Source organism: Mauremys reevesii, linkage group 2 (assembly GCF_016161935.1).
Source record: "Mauremys reevesii isolate NIE-2019 linkage group 2, ASM1616193v1, whole genome shotgun sequence".
NCBI classification, from domain to species: Eukaryota; Metazoa; Chordata; order Testudines; family Geoemydidae; genus Mauremys; species Mauremys reevesii.
Window position 1 is genome coordinate 32,463,278 of NC_052624.1, and position 20,953 is coordinate 32,484,230.

The following is a 20,953-nucleotide window of genomic DNA, read 5'->3' on the forward strand; positions in this document are numbered from 1 at the left end:
TAGATTATGTCATACTGTGAAGTAAATAAACATAAACTGAATAAAAAGTTAAGTACATAGTTTTTTGGCATAAATATTTGTTTTGGAAAATATTTGTTACTATATGAAAGAAACTAGTGTGTTTGAATTAAGGTTTCACCTTGCATGTAGCTCATTCAAATCGCACGTAGCTTGTTTCTAGGTTTACATGAGTCTTAGATATAATGCAGTTTGCCTGCTTCCTTGAATAAAGCATCTTAAGTGTAAATACTGAGAAAAAGATAAACAACACCCATAAGTTTTAATTGGAAAACACATAAAATTTGTGCACAACCATCTAGTGACAGTGAGTAACATTTATAGAAAATCTTGATAATATTTAGTTGCCAATAAACCACTAGCACTTAAATAACACAAGACTGTTTATTAAAAAAAAAAACCACACCACTATTTCTTGACATGACTTTTGAAACAAAATTACATAATTTCAATTTTACATTGTTTACTCCATAATTAATTATGATTTTATAATGTCTGTTTCTATAATAGGATAATTGACCGCTTAGATGGAGTTCGTTTGTTGTGGTCCTTATTGAAAAATCCTCATCCAGATGTTCAAGCAAGTGCAGCGTGGGCTATCTGTCCCTGCATTGAAAATGCTAAGGTGAGAATATATTTACTAAAATATAATTGTTTATTGATAAGGCTAAGATTTAGTGACTCCCCAGCACCTGCTGCTCTGAGGCCCCGGAGACTGCTGCTCGGGCACTCCCCAGGGCCAGCCACCCTGGGACCGCTGCTTGGGTGCTCCCTGAGGCCAGCCGCCCAAGCAGCAGCTGGAGTGGCTGGCCCCAAGGCATCCCCCAGGACTGCTGCTCAGGTGCTCCCCACAGCAGCCTCTGGGACCGCTACTTGATTGCTCCCTGCGGCCAGCTGTCTTGGGCCACCCAAGCAGTGGCCTGTGCAGCTGACCGTGGAGAGCTCCAGCCGCTGGCCCCAGGGCCAGCTGCTCTGGCAGCCCTGGGATCAGCTGCACCAGCCACTGCAGCTGCAAAAGTCACAGGGGTTGCAGAAAATCACAAGAATCCATGACCTCTGTGACAGAATCACAGCCTTATTTATAGATCATAATCACATTTTTCTCATGATTTTCAATAATTCATGTTTACAGTCTTGCTAATTAGTCACCTTTTACTTGTATTCTTTTAACTGCTTTAAATAATTTAATGTATTTATTTGAATATTTAAAACACAACTACAGATTGCTCATAGCAATCTGGTCGTCCTTAATTGTACTTTCTCTGTTTGTAAAATGTCATCTTTATAATAATGTAACCAGAACTCTGCACACTGTTCCCAGTAAAGCATCCTGAAAGGTGCTAGTTGAACAATAATGAAACTAAAAGTGTCCTATTAACAGACTGTGAACAGCACAGCTAGTGGCTCTCCTCTACCCTACATACCTTAACCATGTTCTCAGGGGAGCATCTTTTGGCTTGAGAGCATATTTCAGTCTCCATGCCAATGAAATCCTTAGATTCTCTGCTCAGACTGCCAACGAAAAGTGCCAGTTGTGAATGGTAGTTCTTGTGCAGGAGTCAGCTATGCACAAAGAACTGAACTATTAATTTATTTCATATAGATTGCCAAACAGAGATAAAAAGGTGACTATTTTCCTTTACTGGTCTAGAATGGATTAGACCCAATGATCCATGGTTCAGTAAATATGAAAGGTTTTGTTTCTCTTAAGCATATCCCTAAAATATCTAGTAGTCTTGCATCACAAACTCTTGTACAAGTCTGGAATGATTTCTTCCAATTTCTAATGAATGCCCCCATTAACACAAGTTTTGATTTTCCTTTGTACTCTGTCACTGATATAAATCATTCTGCACAACGTTTAAAGACCTGATCCTGTGAAGAGCTGGAGCCCCTTGGAAGTACTAAATCAGTGATACTCAGGACTGAGGCTCACGAGCTGCAAGTGGCTCTTTACTGTGTCTTCTGCAGCTCTTTGTAGCACGATATTAAAACACTGAGTGATCCAATTATTAACCAGTCTAAGTTATTAGCCAATCTGGATGCTTTTTCTAAGTCATTAACCAACTGTAGTTGATAAAATAATGTCATTATGTTGTGATAATTATATATACTGTATATAGTAAATGAAACAATGAATTCACACTACTGTGGCTATTTTGGATAATGATGATCGCTAATTTGGCTCCTGAACTACTGATGTCTGAGTATCACTGTACCAAATGCTCTCAACTCCCACTGAAGTCAACATTTCCTGTGAAGAACTAAGCAACTTAGAGGATCAACAATTTCTGTGTATCTACCTTTCTTTTTAATGTTTTATAAACATCATGAAACAGTTGAAGGGACGTTTCCTCATGATTTTGATTCATAGATTCAGCATCTTACAGTTTTCCACACTGATTTCTATAGACCACTTACCTGCCCCTTTCCCAAACTAACCAAGTCATTCTGAATTGTATTTCCCTTTCGTTTTTATTGACACGCTCTCCTCTAAGGTTTTATATTAACAAGTGGTATGTCACATGTATTTCCCTTCTTTCAAGAAAGGGATGCACCTGCCTGTATCTTGGACTGGTATTACCTATACATGTTGCCTGTATTTGATAGCTAAGACTTTTCATTATACAGTTGAGTAGGTCCCCCATCACCTGTGCTTAGGGACTATACTGGGTACTTAGCTCACCTGGGTCTGAGAGTTGTATTGCCAGAAACCCCCACCCCACCATTGAAATTCCTTTCAAAGGTGTTTTTCCTGGGGTATAGAGAGCAATGGAACAGATATTGTAGACTTAGGCTGCATTAACTTTCTGTTGTTTTTTTCACTGGTTTTGTGAAGAATGGGAAGCTATGTACATCATCATGCCAGCCCCCCCTCCCACCTCTCTGTGCCTAACTTAAGATCTCTGATCCTGCCTGGGAAATGGGGGCACAGTGACATAGAGGCAGTTACCATCCTTTCCCCCAAGCACCGAATGGGAGAAGATCCACATAAAGGGACAATTATAGCAGCATAAGCAGGGCTGCTTGCATGTAATCAGAATTATTTATTTAGTTACAGATAATATTTACCTATTCACATGATCTACCAAGAAATGCCATGCACTTGATTCTTCTCTATATATTGTGAGATAAAATGGTGTCTGTGTCTTTAAAACAAGCTTATGTACTGTGGCTTCCCCAACACTATCTAGTTATGTGTAAGCTATGTGTCGTGTAGCTATGGGCCTAGGATTTGGATTTAACTTCTCTTTGCTTCATTTTGGATGAGCTGCAGTGGTTCTTGTATGCAGTGTGCAGGTTATGGAGGGTGGAGCAAAAGTGAATGCCCATTGTAAACTATATTTTGAATATATGGATTTTTATAATTGTGCCATATAGCTGAGCAGCCATTTTCCTGCAAAAACATGTAATGTTCATGGAATTTAAAAATTATGTTCTATAACATTCATATTTATGTTTTGTGCTGAACATGTGAGTTGAGTGTTCAGTGTACCACTGCAGTTCTTTCTATACTGAAATAAAATAAATTTCTATAACTTTTACAGAAACTAATTAAAAATACACTAGTTTAGATGTTGTAACAGAGTTACTGTGCTGGATCTATCTATCTATCCATCTGTCATCACATTGAAATGGCCTCTATTACCATAGTATCTAAGCACCTAACAATCTTTAATGTATTTATCCTCACAACTCCCCTGTGAGATAGGAAAATGCTGTTATCTCCATTTTACAGATGGGTAGCTAAACTGCAGAGAAACTAAGTAACTTGCCCCAGATCACACAGGAAGTCTATGGCACAGCAGGGAATTGAACCCAGGTGCCCTGAGTCCTAGGCTAGAAGAGACCACATGTACACCATAGTGCCTGACTTGGGTCACTATGCTGTAGAAAAGATGTTGAATTAAAGTTAAACCTGCTGTTTGTTAATACCAATACAATGATTTGGTTACTGTTATATTGTGTGTGATAGATTTAAGACATTTTTTAAATGAAGAGGTAGGTTGTACTGGCCAATGCATAAACCATTCCACCTCTGGAAGCTACAAATGATAGTTTGCTGGTCTGAAGTTAGTCACTGTTTTTATACATCACTGAACCACTACACATGGTGGATTCCAGAGTGGCCTAAGAATGACTTGTGAGCAAGCAGTTGCGAGTTGGCATCAATGTGATTGAGGTAGTGGAGCTCTGTGGGAAAATTTGCACAACTGCCAGTGCTACTAGTCACCCACTTCCATGAGCATTAAATTAATTTTCAAAGTTTATATATAAACTATAAATATATTAATACATGCCTCTTTTACAAAGCAAGAATAGAGGAGTTGTGTAGGTTATTAATTCAAAAGAATGATCTTAATGGAAACAGATTTAGATTAATTAGTTTCTTAATTCAAAACGTAAAAACCGCTACTATAGTAATGTTGGTAATGACAGAATATCAGTGTACTGTCCAAGAAATGCAAATAATTATGAAAAAGTGAAAAGAAAAGTATACTCAACTCTGTTGATATTGGAATGTTAAATTATGTGTTATGAATCATGCTACCTCAAAAATCATTATTTATACCTTTGTTCCAAAGCACAGCAATCCAAGCAGAAAAATGTAGCAAAACTCTACAAAGGTTTTATTAATGCTGTTGTGAAATTTGCCTGTGGGATAGCAGACAAAGGCTCTTCACACCACTGAAGATGATACTGTCAATATGATGTTTTTAACTGATGCATTAAAAACAAAATCAGTTTCCTGGTAGAGCAACCTTCAAATAGTAAATCCTGACATTTAAAAAATTGTTATAAGGGTTTTCTGCTCCTCTCTTTATGTTTAGAGAAATCTTTTGTGTAGTCCTGAGAGCAGAACACTAAACATGCTCAGGCTCACCCATCCTCTCTCCTGCCTATTCTCTCTGGGCACACACCTGCTTGCTGTCTGTTCATAATTAATTTCAATTTCAGCTCTGCTGCTGATGTTACTGGTACACATCCCTTTAAAGGGATTGGGGAAGGATGAGCCCCATGAACAATACACTGAAACTGACTACACCTTAAAGTGCAGTCAAGTTAGTAAAGCAATAAAATTGGGAAAAAAGGGAAAGATTTCCCCCACCCCCGCCCCCAATCTCTTAGCGGTTACTTGTAACAATGTAGTTCAACATTTTCAGATGGAAGTGTGATTTTCAAGTTGATGGCTGTCCTTGAAGCCCTACATTAAAGCTTCATGGGGAAGCTGCAGGCTGAGCAGCCATGCAGACTGTGTATCCCCTGCCTTCCATGAAAGAGGATCTCTATATTGACTCCACATAGGTCAGCACAGAAGGCTAGGGTGGAATGGATGGGTGGGGCCATGAAATTGGCATTTATGCAGATCCAGTGGCCTCCACACTTGCAGCCCATATCTAGAATAATAGGGCCACTGGTGGAGCATGTGCTACTTTCTTCTTCATGCCACATGATTACTCAGGCTTTATGCAGGAGAGGTGCATTTCACCTGTTACAGAGTCATTTAACATTACCATATGTGTAAACCTACAGTGAACCTTTGTAACAAAGAAAGTTTGTTGAGTTTGTAAAGCTTTCTGATGTTTATAAAATAAAAATATTGCCAGTTACTGTTTTAAATTAGTGATGATAGTTGGTTTCCACATTTCAGTAATAAAAAATGTTAGAATATCAATTTCAGTAGTTCCCAAACTTTTCTGAATACTGTACATAAAGTTATGCTTTTTGTTCTATATGGCTTTTTTGAAAAAATATATAATGTCACTTTATAAATATTTGTGTCTGCACCATGTTTTGGTTAAACCCATGATGTCAACATTCCTTATATGAGCACATACAATACTTTCCAATTTTCTTGTTTTCTTTGATATGATTCTTATATTTGCATTCCATTTTCCTATTTTTTTCATGTAAACATTATACTTTTTTACACATCAGTTGGGACCCTACTTTTTTATACTCTGCTAATTGTAAGGAATTTGATCTTATTTTGTGTAATTTTAAAGCCATGCAACTGAGAGCTAGAATTTCCTAATACTAAATGCTTATATAAAATGTATTCCTGTTCACTGAAAGAAGATCTGGGCCTACGTTATCAAGAAGACAATAATTATTAATTATCAATAAGAATTATTAATTCATTTTCTTGGTAGGTTCTACAATGTGATAGGTTACAAAACAACATAAAAAAAGACATGGTACCTACCCTAACATGGCTTTCACTTGATAATAAAATGGTTTAAAGTTGTCTGATGTAGAAGTGATACTTTTCTGCAGCCCAGCATTTACCACAATTCTGGACATCTGGGCAGCTCTCCTGTCTCTGCAGCTTAGGGAAGTGGATCAGCATTTTGGCACCAAATGGTCTGACCATGTCCCTCTGTTTGAGTGCCAGATTCTTTGCCTCTGCAGTAGAAAACAGTGATAGTTTCTTTTGCTCCCACGCTTGCTCTTTCTATTTTAAAATTTCTGCCCATTTTTGGGGCAGTGGGCAGCAACGCCTCTTTGGCATTCATCCTCTTTCCTGGATCAGTTAACGCCTTCAGGGGGTTAACTATCACTGAGCCTCCAGAGCAACGTCTCCCTGCCGGCTTCTCTGACCCTTACAGGCATGATAGAACAGGCAAGAAAGCATCTGGTTAAATCCAAGCAGTGCTGTATATGTGAGGCAGCCTTCCCAGGTTCAGCAGACTCAGGTTGCAGGCAACTCAACTGTACCCTTCCTGGGCGACATCCTGATCAGAGCTCCATTGCAGTCAGCAGCGCACAGGGCCAAATCTCGGATGTTGAATCTCCTCTAGGCACATATCTTCATCACAAGTGCCAAGAAAAGTTCTCTGGCTCCGTCCACCAGAATAACCCACCTGGGGGTATAAATAGACACTTTGGTAGTGAAGATCTACCCATCATTAGAAAGGTTTCAGAAAATCTGGAAATTTATTTTCTTGCTCCAGAACCACAGGAGACCTGCTGAAGCACTGTGCCTCCAACTGCTAGGATTCCTGGTGTTATGCATAGGGATCACTCCATGGGCACAATCATGCATCAGAAGTCTTCAAGCCTTCATATTAAAGGTCTGAGGCCACTTCCTGGAACATATAAACAATCATGTACAGGTCTGACACAGGTATTCAACTCTTTACAATGGTAATCAGTCCACAACAATGTCTGCAAAGGCATGTCCAATTGCCTTCCGGCAATGGAAGATATGAGGTGGGCTGAACAGTTCCTCCTTTTCCCCAGAGCAATCCACATCAAAAGGGACATGAACCAAAAGGCAGACTGGCTCAGCAAGCACCAAGTTAACAACTCTGAGTGGTGCCTAAATCAGCAGATTCTCAACTTAATTGTTCAGATGTTCAGCATCCCTTCAGCCTACCTGTTTGTGAATCATATGAATGCAAAGAAGCCGAAATACTTCACAAGGCTGATCCCAGGTCTGTGGGGACAGATGTCTTATTGCATAGTTGATATGTTACACATATCCACCCTTTCCACTACTGGGGAAGGTGGTCCAGAAAATAAAATGAGAACAGGCAGTAGTAATACTGATAACTCCTCATTGGCCAAGGAGATGTTGGTTCTCAGACCTGACAGAGCTGAAACTGGAACTCCCCACTCCAGCTTCCATGGAGACCAGATATCCTTTTGCAAGGTCCTCTTCTTCCTCCACACCTGAAACAGCTTCAACTAACATCCTGGCTATTGAGATGGAAGCACTAGAAGGTCTCAGTCCTCCAGAGTCATGAAGACATTGTTTTCATCTAGGAGAGTATTGACACTAAAAGTGTACACTTCTATCTGGTCCGGATTCAACGACTGGAGCCAAAAGCACAAGGCAAATGCCAGAAATTCAGGAATTCCAACCATTCTGGACTTTTTCTGTAGAGGCAGAGACAGAGGCCTTCAGCCCAGTACCATTGCATATCAGTTGTCAGCTCTTAGTAGCATGCTCTTCAAAGGATCCTCAGGCTTCTTGGCAGACAGTCCACAGGTAGCCAGATTCTTTTGAACAGTCCGATTAGCCACACCAATGGTCAGGCCACTCTTCCCAAAATGGGAGCTTCCACTAGTTTTGAAGGCCCTGACAACCCATCCCTTCAAGTCTCAAACTTTAGTGTCAGCCTTTTTTTAGCCATTAAGACTTGTTTCTTAGTAGCTGTCATGTCTGCCAGGCAAGTGTCAGAGATGGCAGCCTTATCTATACAGGAACCTTACTGTGTGTTCCACGAGGACAAGGTGGTGCTCAGAACACCAGAATCCTTTCTTTCTAAGGTAAATTCCTCCTTCCACACTTCTCAAAAGGTTGTGCTTCCTTTGTTCTGTCCAAAACCACAGCATGAAACTGAAAAGATGTGTCACAGCTTAGATGTCAGAAGAGCATTGAAAATCTATCTCAAGTGAACAGAATCCACAAGAAGAATAGGCTATGTGTCCTGCCAACCAAAATGCCAGGGACTCAGTGCTTCAACTCCTCCATCGCTAGATGGTTTAGACTTTGTATTATGAGAACCTGTGAATTATCAGAGGTTGCTGTCGCAGAAGAGAGCAAGGTGCAATCCATGAGATCCTTAGTGACCTCACGAGCAAGTGTGTCCTCTTCAGCAATTTGCAAAGTGGACACTTGATCTACAGCTAACATCTTCATTAAGCACTACAAGGTGGATTTTCTGTCTTCTGCAGAGACCTCCTATGCTGGGAGGATGCTTCAGGCAGAAATAATACAGAATTTTGAGTGAGCTCACAAAAAGGGAGGGTACTTCTTTCCCACATAATTGTTATTTTATAACCCTTGCTACATAACAATTCACAGCTCGCTACTTTCCAGAAATCTAGAATTGTGGGAGATGGTGGGCTGCAGAACAGAAAATTTCTTACTAATAATTTACTGTCTGCTAGCACGGTCTTCCACAATTCCACCCACCCTGGATGATTCATAAGCCAAGTGTCAGATATTAAGTGGAATCTTTTAAATCAAGATTGGATGTTTTTCTAAAAGATATACTCTAGGAATTATTTTTGGGGAAGTTCTATGGCCTGTGTTATACAGAAGATCAGGCACATGTTATACAGGTCAGGTGATCACAATGGTTCCTCTGACCTTGGAATCTATGAATTTATTAATCTCCATTGGACTAATGTATACAGCTATTTCATTATTGCTGAAATAGTAAGTTTATAGTTTGGGAATAACTCATCTGGCTACAAGTGGGAGTAGAGAGGACGTGGCCAGAGCTTGCGGCACCAAAATGCTGATCTGACTCCATAAGCTGCAGAGAGAAGAGCAGGTCAGATGTCCAGAATTGTGGGAAATGCTGCTAGCAGAAAGGAAATCACCGGTAAGATCTTTTCCATTATTTCTATATCTCAATTTGTTGAATTGATTACATATTTTTCTTTTATTTTTTAATGTCTAACAGGAGAAATAACTGTAGTTTCCATCTACATCCTCTCATCCCTAATCATCTCTTATGCTCTTGGTAGGACTGCTTCCCTCTGCCTTCATATACAACTATACACAGTGTTCCAGCTGGATTCATAACTGCTGCTGTTCAGAAAACAAAATTTAGATTCCATGAAAAAATTAAAAAATTTAGAAAAAAAAATCCCAAATCATTATGAAAAGTCAAAAATTAAAAAAAAATTGGGATGTAATTTCGAATCCATTCCAGAGTCACAGAGCCTGACTCCTGACTCCCTGGCAACCTATCAGGCAAGTACATGGGGAAACCCAGCAGCCCACCCGGGTCACTGTACGGTTACTCCATTTACACTTTTTGTCTCATACTTCAAATACAATGGTGCTTTACAAGATGCCATAAAAGGCAAATCATGACCTTTCCTCCATGTCCACAAAGGACCCTTACCGTAGTAGTTCTGCTGCTTTTGTGCAGGGGAAATCGGATTTGGGAGCTCACACAGGAATGTGCACTCCTGAGGGCTACAACTCAGAGCACAGAAAGTGTCCTGGGAGATTGGAAAGTTGGAGGTGGGTAGATCTGATCCCATCTTTGGAGGTGGGAGGGGGAATGCAACAGCCACAAAGGCTACTGTGGCCCTAATGTTGCAGTAGCAGCTGTGAAATGGCCTGAGAAAGGGAAGATTCTTTCCCTCACTCCCACTGGCTCTCACAGAATGGCATTCTGGTTACTAAGTGTCTGGTTTTCAACTGGAAAGTCCAGTCGAAAGGGGACCTGTGCAGTGTCCGGTCAGTACTGCTGATCAGACACCAAAAGTCCGGTTACCGTAGTAACTGAAATTGGCCTCTGCTGCTGGGAGGGTGGGAAGAGCAGTTGCTGCTGGAGGAACTGGCTCGCAGCTCTGGCGGAGAGGAAGGTACTGGCATTGCCCGGGGGATGGATCCTGACAGCATGAGGCATTTGAGGAGCAGGCCAACAGCTGGGCTTGTCGCCCATGATGGCCTGTCCCACCTTCTCAGCCTGCTGGGGCCCTGGCTCTCTCTGACCCCTTGTTCTGAGGACCTCTCCACCCCGCTGTGTCGGTCCCCAGCCTTTCACGCTGGGGACCAACTCTTCCTCCACCCCACTGTGCCCCAATTGCCCCCAGCTCCGGCAACCACTCTCCTCCGCCCTGTTATGCCCCAATTGGGCAGGCAGACAGGCAGGCTCCACATTAGCTTCTCCCAGCCCAACTCTTCAGGCGGCAAGTGAGTGGTGGGAGTGGGTGCAGCGAGCAATGGGGGGCCTGTAGTGTCTGGTTTTGAAAATTGGAAAGTTGGTGACCCTAAGACTGCCCCACTGAATAGCATGGTTACTTGGCTAAGGATTTTGCCTTACTGCTTAAATATGGGCAGCAACACATAACCAAAGTATTTGGTTGTTTGATGATTGCTCCAGGAAGAGTCAGAGAAATAATCTGCCCTCTCAGGCCAAAGTAGCCTTTGCAAACCTCAGTGGGGTTAGAAGGACAGGAAAATCTGTGTAGCATCAATGCCACTACCCAGCCCTGCCCCCCTCAATACCTTGTGCACTGGTAGAGCTGGGCAACATACTAGAAACCTGTCCCACCTTGTGAGATGGGAACTCATCAGTTCTGCAACCCTGGGAATCTTCACAACTTCTGAGGCAGGGGGAGGATTTGCCTTATCAATTCTGCAATGATGGAAACTTTCTCAGCTTTGGAGGAGGGGCAAGATTTGCTTGTAATATGAACAATGAATAGACATTTCCTTATGTAAATACCATACTCCCTCTTTTCACTAAACAACAGAAGTAGAGTACTGTGCCTGTTTTGTTAGTTATCTAAGAACATTCATAGATGGGAAATAATATGTATTGTATTTTTTAAAACTAAGGTCAGAATTTTGAAGTTTATAAATTGCATTGTGCTTTAATATGCTAAATTATGGAATTGGCAATGGAGAGTAAAAATGGACAGTTTCCATTACAGGAAAGGTAGTATAAAGATGACTTGATAATTAAAGTTTATTTGAACAACCATACCATCACATTTTTGGGCAAAAGCAATCGGAGTTGACAAATTAGCTTTGACATCTTAAGCTTTGTAAGATGTTCTAAATGTAAAATACTACTGATTTTAGTGGAGAAACTTTTATCTGTAAAATGAAATATTTGTAAAGATAAACACAATGTGTTTTTGCAGTGCAGTATTTAGTTTTCAAATAAGAAGAGCAATGGACTCTTTAGAAGAAATGAGAGAGGAATCTGGTTTCAAAAGAATGTTTTTTATTAATGCCTGGACAAGTACTTTACATCTCAATTTAGAGATGATGAACTTTGTTTTCTCAATGGAAATCACTACCCCCAAATTAGGTATAATATGGTAATGGGAAAACCTCAAAAGGGGGCAGAGAACTTGGCATAAAAACCCCAACATTCAGATGTTTTCCAAATCTGTATTTTCTGAAAATTAAGCTAGAAATATTGCAATACTTCTGTAGTTGGTGTTCCCAGTTAGGGAACACATTCTTTAAGATGAGGCTTTCTGACAGTATTTCTGCTTCTGTCAGGAGCCAGAAGTGTAGAAGTATGTGAAAATAAAAATTAATGAAAGAAAAGTTCATTTTGCTGAGGTGGTGTTTGAGAGGATCAGTAAGATGTACAAATCAAATGTGTGATTAGAAGGCAATAGGCTGCAACTTCTCTTAGCATAACAAACAGGGCTCTTGTCCTCTGAAAACCTGCCAGATTTTTGTTTTACTTGTATATTTATGATCGTAAGTCTCTCACTATTCTGATGACACAAGTTTTGCTGCCCTGTAGTTAGGGGGAAAATTTATGAGAATGTATGATTTATTTTGGCCTTTCTGGTCTACTTTTTACAATTTAAAAAAAATAGTTTAACAGCATATCCTATTTTTATAGGTTTTCTCCTGTTTTTCATTTAAGATTTAAATATTACATTTCAAATGTCAGTGTAATAATAATTTGAAGGTACTTCCTGTTAACTTGGTAATAACTTTTTGTCCATTCTACTTTTTGATTTCTGCTATAGATACCTCAGCATTTGGCCTCTTGGTTTGTCCAGCCCAGGATACAATTTTTACCTTATAAACAGGAAGCATCCACAATTTATCAAAACATACCAGTAGGACTTTACAGGGAAAAATACGTTTAGTTTATTTATTGTCAATGAGAATTAATAATATTAATTTTTTAATGTATGAAGTGTGTTGTTTAGAGTTATCCTTACAAGGCAGTATTCTTTCTGCATTACCCTCAATGAATAATTCTTACTTCATGAGGACTATTCAAGAAGTGAAGTACCACTTGATGAGTAAAAGTTGTTGAATGAGTACCAGAATTAATGTGGTAAATTCACTCAAATACATTTTCCCCTGTATCCAAATGCTGGCATTGTTTTGTAGTATAACTATGCAGTAAGATGCTTTCTAACTTTTCAAAACAAGACTAAAGGTTTATATTTTTTTGAATAACTCCATATGTAACTTATCAAAAAGAAAATAAAAAGTCTAAATAGTGAACCTAAATATGTTTAATACATTAGAATTTTATAGTATATAAAGGCTTATTATATCTTATATGTACAAAGTTAGTAGTTTAGCCTTAGGCTTGAAAAGTGACACTCTCCTCTCCATGTTTAATGTCAGAATCTTATTATTCCCCAATAGCAAACTAACTGTTGAGCCAAGATTTAGAAACAATATCATTTATATTTCTATAGTAAGATTTTAGGATTACTAGTATATATTAAAGCCTCACACACTAGCATTTGGCAATGACAAACCTTTGGGGTTTGACTCACAAAAAGGTCATGTGTTGATTAGTTTAAAAGGTGCACTTTTGTTATATAGCAGAAAGGTTGTATGTTTTATTCCTAATTCAGAAAGAAAATTGAGTACAAAGGAGATCTCTGAAGCCATATATGATTTTTTTGTTTTGTTTTGTTATGAAAGCAATTTGTAGACATAACTGCCCTAGGCTACTTGAACATTAAATGGGAGTCTGAGAACACAAACAACTGAACGCTTTGGTAAAAGAAATACTAATAGTATGAAGATCTATCTCATTAACACAGATATACTCATATAAAAACATCTAAAATAAATGTGGCATTTGTATACAGTAGATACCTATATGTGTCAATAAACACAAATTCAAGTTGAAACTTAATGTAGTAAGCAAGGTATATGGTTATGTTAAATGATACTAAAAGATTGAATTTGAATTTAAATGTCTTTGCAAGAAAATCTTTTCAAAAGGTCTTGTAAAGAGCAGAGTATGACATACCAAATCTACAAACTCTCAGCTCTACTTCTTTCTTCTCATTATTATCCTGATTATTATCCTTCTCTGCTTTTCTTTTTTTCTTTCACAGACCAGCAAACTACACCCACAATCACATATGGGAAACTTTCCTGACGTGGTTTCTGCAGTTTCCCCTCTGCTTTTCATTACTGATAGAAGGTTCTATCCCTGTGTTTAGCTGGTTTTACAATGGATTCCCAAGACTAAGCTTTCTTCCTTACTACTGTGTTGTTTATATGCTAGCATACCACCAGTCTAATTTCACCTTTACAGAAGGCAGAATATATATTCTTACCATAGCAGATATTGGACATGGAGGGCTATAGTTTCCATGTATGGGCCTGGAAAATCTGAATGTTAACTTTTTAGAGATTTTTACACATCTTTACATCAGTGGGTGGGGCTGGGGCAGGTTACCCCATCTTCATAAAAGAGCCTTGCCCTTCAGAAGCATGCAGGGAAATCCCATAGAATTTGAACCATCCATAGAGGCAGAGGCATTTGCAGGGAGGCCCAGTCCTTCACTTCAAGGGGATAGAACTGTAGCAGGCAGAGCAGGAAGCAGAGTAGAATAATGCAGATATGTTCAGCATTAACTTTTGCAGAAATATCCTTGCAAGTTGAGGTGAGACAGTGACCATCCACCATCCTTCTGCTTCTCCACCTCTTGGAGTCCTCACACTACAGTATACTTTTTAAGAGGAAACGTTTCACAAAGCTGTTATTCTTCCCTTCCATGTCCTACCCTAGATCTGTCCATTAGTACTAGTGGGGAACATAATAATCTTAGAGAATGAATTTCCAGATTGAAATATTTTATTGTGACCAGTCATCTGATGTCTTTGGGCAGTAATTTTAAAGTTTTCAGGGAAAAGAAGGATTTTCTATCAAGAAATCCTGCTGCTTCTTGAAGTGATAGTCCCTGTGTGTGTTCCACACATGGGTATGCATAAGCACCATGCGCCTGAGTCTGTTGCTGTAAGTAAGTGGTCTGCAGTTGTTCTCCTCATACTCCAAACCAAGGGTATAAAGGGCAGTGCAGACCAACACCTCTCCAGTTCTTTCTTAACTGCTGCTGAGTCAGAATTCTTTGTGTCGCCTTGATTTTCCTCTACTTTAATATCTTTAAATACAATTTGTAAATAGTTTTAGTAGTTTTTAGTAGTTTAGACTTAGTGTGCTAGTGTAGTTTTATAATTAGTATAGTTAGCTTAGTTCTCCCCACCCCATGGAACATCCTGGAGAGGATGAAGTGTCCTGAGCCTCTGTTTGGGCAATGGGCGACAGAGGATGGATCACTTGATGATTACCTGTTCTGTTCATTCCCTCTGGGGCACCTGGCATTGGTCACTGTCGGAAGACAGGATACTGGGCTAGATGGATCTTTGGTCTGAGCCAGTATGGCTGTTCTTATGTTCTTAGATTAATCAAACCATCCATTCACTGGTATTATTTCCGAAACCTCATGTCTCTGATGAGGACAAACTGCTTCACTCTGTAGACGTCTGACAAGCTCAGATGTTTTATCTACAGAGAACAAAAACAATTAGAAAAACACCTAGACTTTTAATCACTTTTGATCAAGGGGTCAAGGTCTATCTGCACAGAGACTTTCAAAATAAATCTCTTGCTACATCATCCTTTGTTACCGGCTATCTTATATTCCCCCCACCACCCCCAAAAAAGGGGTGAGACTCCATTCTACCAGAGTGCAAGGAACCTCTGCAGCATCTCTGTGAGACATACCCTTACTAGATATATGTAGGGTGGTTACCTGGAGCTCCATACACATCTTTACAACACATAACAGATTGGTCCAGACTTCTGCAGGTACAACAGTGGGGATGGCAAACATCCATACCATCTGCATCCTCACACCCATCTCCTGTTTGACAATCACTTACTAATCTCACATGTGTGGAATACACATAGGGACTATCACTTGAAAAAGAAATGGAGTTTACTTACCTGTAACTGGAGCTTCTCCAAGATGTGCAATCCCTAACTGTATTCCACTACCCACCCTCCATCACCTCTGCTGCAGACCATGACCAGATACACTGAACTGAAAAGGAACTGGAATGGGAGTTGGTCCACATTGCTCCTTTATACCTTTGGTTCGCAGCATGAGAACAACTGCACATGTGCAGACTTACTGAAAGCTCTGGGGCAAGCAGTTGGTGCACATGCAAACCCACTTGTGGAATACAAATAGGGACCTTAAATCTTGAAGAACCTCCAGTTACCGGAAATTAACCTCAATTTAATATTCTAGGGTCCCACTTATTTTTAGCATTCTCACCCACATATTTTATATCAGCCTCTTTCCATTTTTTTCATAATCTCTCTCTCTTTCTCAGGCTGTTTTTTCTCACAAAATCAAGTCACTTTTCTTTTCACAATTTTAGAATAATTAGTCAGCAGGGACTCTCTTATCCTGGCATTGTTTCTGACCACAGATGACTAGAAAAACTAACAAATAGATTGTATGAAGTGATCACATGCTTGTACCAAAGAAAATATGGATATATTTTCTTTCAAACATTTCAGCTCAATGAAGTACAATGCATCAGCATGGTCTCTGGGATATAGCATTGGTCAATGATTTTGTAGTCTAACTAGTTAAGAATTTGTCTTTAAACAAGACTGTTAGATTTACATTATATATGCTTTTAAGGGTCCATAAAGTACTATGCGTGTCATATTGTCACATAACTGCCAGTTCCTTTTTGCCAGAGGCAAACTCCTAAGAAGAATTCCATATGCATTAATTTAATCACACTGTACCAAAACTTTTTTAGTTTTCTGTTTTACATATTAATATATAAATATTTGCTTGGTAAACTGAATTGATTTAATAAATAAATAGTATTTTTCAGTTGTAGTTCTACGGAGTCACACTGGTATATTGTTTAGTTTGATTTTGATTTTGCCTTTTCATTTCCAGTCCTAGTTAGGACAACCCAGAAAATGCCCAGCTGCTTCATCAGGTGCTCCTAGTGCACCAGGATCATGTCTCACATTCACTAATATGGCTGGTATAATTGCTGTTGGAGAAGAACTGAATGTTTATTTACACTGTGTGAATGAATGGATAATAATAATGTCCCTTGTCTTGAGCTGTCAGGTCTAATGTGAAATATGAAAGTATTTTAGACTGCCTGTAAAATAGTCTAGCCTTAATATGCAGCAAGGAGACCCTGTGGATTCTGAATTAACTGTAACTCTTAGTAAAAGCAACCCAATGACAGTTGCAGTGTTTTGTCTATCTAGGTCATAATGTCAATTTTAATACATTTTTTAATATTTGTATAAAATTCGGGTTGGTCATTTAAAAGTAACATTTATTTTGGTTTTCACATAGGATGCTGGAGAAATGGTTCGCTCCTTTGTTGGTGGCTTGGAACTGATTGTCAATTTGCTAAAATCTGAGAATAAAGAAGTTTTAGCAAGTGTATGTGCTGCTATTACCAACATAGCCAAAGATGAAGAGAATTTAGCTGTTATAACAGATCATGGTGTTGTTCCTCTGTTGTCCAAACTAGCAAACACAGTAAGTGAGATCTTTCTGTAATATCCAACCATCTATACAAATTGAATAAACCATTCGATTCCAGTCCTTGTATCAAACCCAAAGCGAAAGAGCATGGCATGAGTGGTGAGTTCTACAGCAGTTGTGGAAAAGGGATATAGACTCTTTTCCCACTTCAGAATGTAGACTGGCTATGAAGTCACTCTGTGACTAATACTACAGCTGCTTTGGTGCATGAACCCCTTTTTAGTATTCCTTGCAAGTAGTACAAAGAGGATAAGGGTGCCTCTCTATGTAGCAGCTGTCCTCTGGGAGGAACAAGGAGGAAGGGAATGAGCAGTATATTTGAACAACACAGAGAAATCTTTATCAGAATCTTAGTGATGGAGCCACATTCCAAGCTGTGGCTTTTCAGACAGATTTTAACACTAATTTTGCCTAATTTCCAACCAGCCTATGCACACACCTGAATCTTTGAAAATATATAGCATCTGTTAAGCACAGAACAGTATAAAGCTGTCAGCTCCACTGCACTCATGCAAGATTCTTCATAAATTGAGATTATAGTACCTTTCTTTCTTTCTTTCTTTCTTTCTTTCTTTCTTTCTTTCTTTCTTTCTTGTGGCTGCCCTTAAACTACTTGGAAATATGGTTCTCCTACTTATTTAAGAAAGATATTTAATGGATTCTTTTTTTTCCCCCCAGAACAATGACAAATTAAGGCATCATTTAGCAGAGGCCATTTCTCGTTGTTGTATGTGGGGAAGTAACAGAATTGCCTTTGGAGAAACCAAAGCTGTGGCCCCTTTAGTACGTTACTTGAAATCAAATGACACATCAGTTCATCGAGCTACTGCTCAGGCCTTGTACCAACTTTCAGAGGATCCCAATAACTGCATCACCATGCATGAAAATGGAGTAGTGAAGGTAAGATGCAAGATTTTTGTAACTCTGGGTTCAAATTGTTAAATAGCATTGATTGGCATGATAAGAAGAAGAGTTCCAGGACATGAGGGAATTTCTGAATATACTTGCCCACCTGAGATCAACTCAGGTTTATTACAGAGAACTTTGGGTAAACAATGAGTTAGAGAGTATTTATATTCTAAAAAGAAGTCAGCTGGATGGTTGACATAAATGGTAATATGACATGAGCCATTCACCTCTAGATTATTCACTCAACTCAAGTCCAAGCTGGTTGTGATACAGCGTCGTTATTGTCTTACTATTTCAACTAGTCTTTGAAAAATGAGTTAGATCATCTTAGCAGGTGGGTTGAATTCTTTGCCACAGTAGCCATCTAGTAGTGAAAGAATCTGAGAGCAGCTGAATCCACTTATGTAATGGATCTTGTTGGGCCAAATTAAGGTAGAATAGTACAAGCCTAGGAGCTCTTTGGGCTCTGCATTCACTTATAAAAGTCTTGGGACATGACAGCACGTTACCCAAAGGTTTTTATCTGTTAGGGGTATGTCTTCTTATTAGAAGCTTTTTCTAGTAAAGGTTTTGACTCCAGAGGTTAATGTCAGAGGAACTGGACAGAATAGGATTATGGCCTTTGAGATGGGGGGAAGGGGATGGGAAGTGTGTTAAGCCCATTATGGTACATTTCCTAAATGGTTTAATATTTAGAATTCTTCTTTTTACTTTAGCATCCAGAATAAATGTGCTGGGAGCAAAAGGGATACTTTATGTGCAATCTTCTTGTGAATTTTAAAGTCATATCTTTTATTTGTGTTAATGATGATGCATTTATTGCATGAATCGATTGAGAGGCAAAAATTTGAACTGAAGTGACCAGATGTCCCTTTTTAAAGGGACAGTCCCGTATTTAAGCCCTCCTGTAGGTGTCCCAACTTTTTCTTAAAAAGAGGCAAATTGTCCAGTATTTTCTGTCTCCCTCCTCCCCCACTCAGTACTGGCGAGTCCCGGTGCTGGTCGGATCCCTGCTCACCAGATATCTGCCCACCAGCGGCGAGTGGGGGGATCCGGTGGCCGATGATAGGGGTGGGTGGCATGACAAAACTGCATTGTGCGGGCCGGCCATTCCCCCTGCTGGTCCGTCAGCGCAGCCCCCGCTGCATGCAAACTCATGGTCAGCAGGGCCCCGCCCCCCCATCCCATTTCTGCTGGCACTGACTGTGCGCTGTGGTGTCTGGTGTGTGCGGTCAGGCACCAGGCAGAAGCCGGTTATGTGTCACTTCTGCTGCCTGCCCATCAGCCCTATACGTGCTCCCCCTTTCACTGTCCTCTCCTTGCTTTGCCCCTTCACGTCCCCCCAGGCCCGCTTCTCCTCCATATCCCCCCCAACGGGGTGCATCCTTCTCCCAGCGCTGTGCGGAGAACCAGCCCCTGATCAGAGTGCTCAACACACCAACAGCCTGGCCAGTAGGCTCCTTCCTTCCCCCACTGCCTATGGCTGGGCCGGAGCCCTGGGAAAGCCCAAGACGCTCTGGCCTGGGACACTGGCCAGGAGGAACCAAGCCCTGCATATGCCAAAGCCCCACACAGCGCTGGCATGGGGAAACCTCTCCATCCCTCAGCTAAGCTCTGGAGTGGTGGGGAAGGAAGTGATTTTCAGCCTGTTCGAACTCTGACCCAGCAGGCTCCACAGCAGCCCCTGGGGCAGGAGATTAGCACCCTCTTCACCACCACCACCACCCTTTGTTCTTCCCCCCAGGGAGTGTGTGGCTGCTCCGTTTGCTTGGCACTCTCCCCTGCTGGGCCACCTCTCTGGCTGGGTTCCCTGAAGCCCCTGCAGTCATGTTCCTGGGCCTTGGTGCATAATGCAGCCTTAAGGCTTAACCCCTTCCTGCCCATGCTGTAGCCAGGGGACAGGAGGCGGCTGGGTTATATCGGGAGCCTGCAGCAGCATGGAAGTGTTAGCTGCCTTTCGACACTATGCGGTCAGGAAGGGGTAAGCTGCTTCCAGCCACAGGAGGTGGGGGGTAAGAGACGAGCTCTGCAAAGACACAGGCCAGGTCATCCCTTCCCCGGCCCCTTCTCTCCCTTCTCATCCCTCCCGCACAGTGCCGAAAGGCTGCTGCTGGCCACCTTCTGGTGTGAACCCTGGCAGAAATCTGGGGAAGGGGGCCTGCATGCTCACCCTCCATGTGCTGCCTTGGGAAGATGCGGCACCAGGAACCAGGAGAAGCGGGTCCATTCCATGGACCCAGCCAGCCATGGAGGGTGGAGAGCACCAGGCAGGGAAGGTCCAGTCAGTTGGACAGCTCCGCCCCGTGTGAGAGAAGTGTATGGGTGTGTGTGTGTTACCTCTCCTCATGTGAACCCTAAAGCACTAAAGATAAGAAGGTAAATAAAAAGAATCCAACGATGCAGTATTTCTTTTCAATACGGGCTCTGTCAACTTGATGTTAATTTGAGCATTTGTACTTCATAGTTCTGATTGATTGCCATTGAACTTGCTTGAACACGAGTAATTTTGCCAGGTGTCTTGTATTCAGCATAGGGAAATATGGTCAACCTAGGACTGACTCAAGTTTGAACTTCTCTCTTGCCCCTATTATGTAGTCCCGGTAGGTCTAGATGAGGTATATTGGTAATGTAGTGTGGGGAAGCTTTATGCTACCATCACAGCCCATCTTGCAACTGTGCTCTATGGATAGAGAGAATTCGGGGTTGTCTCTTCATT

General features: G+C 40.7%; 1 protein-coding gene across 7 annotated transcripts in view; it reads left to right on the forward strand.

Moving 5' to 3' along the window:
* Window positions 1-20,953, forward strand: part of ODAD2 (outer dynein arm docking complex subunit 2) — a 165,096-nt gene that overhangs the window by 92,811 nt on the left and 51,332 nt on the right. For 4 of the 7 annotated variants that reach the window (XM_039523975.1, XM_039523974.1, XM_039523977.1 and 1 more), the window contains 3 exons: window positions 529-643; window positions 17,134-17,322; window positions 18,007-18,228. In XM_039523975.1, the coding sequence (XP_039379909.1) occupies window positions 529-643; window positions 17,134-17,322; window positions 18,007-18,228 (526 nt within the window). The remainder of the gene's footprint in view (window positions 1-528; window positions 644-17,133; window positions 17,323-18,006; window positions 18,229-20,953) is intronic. The other 3 variants (XM_039523979.1, XM_039523981.1, XM_039523978.1) reach the window with 2 other exon arrangements.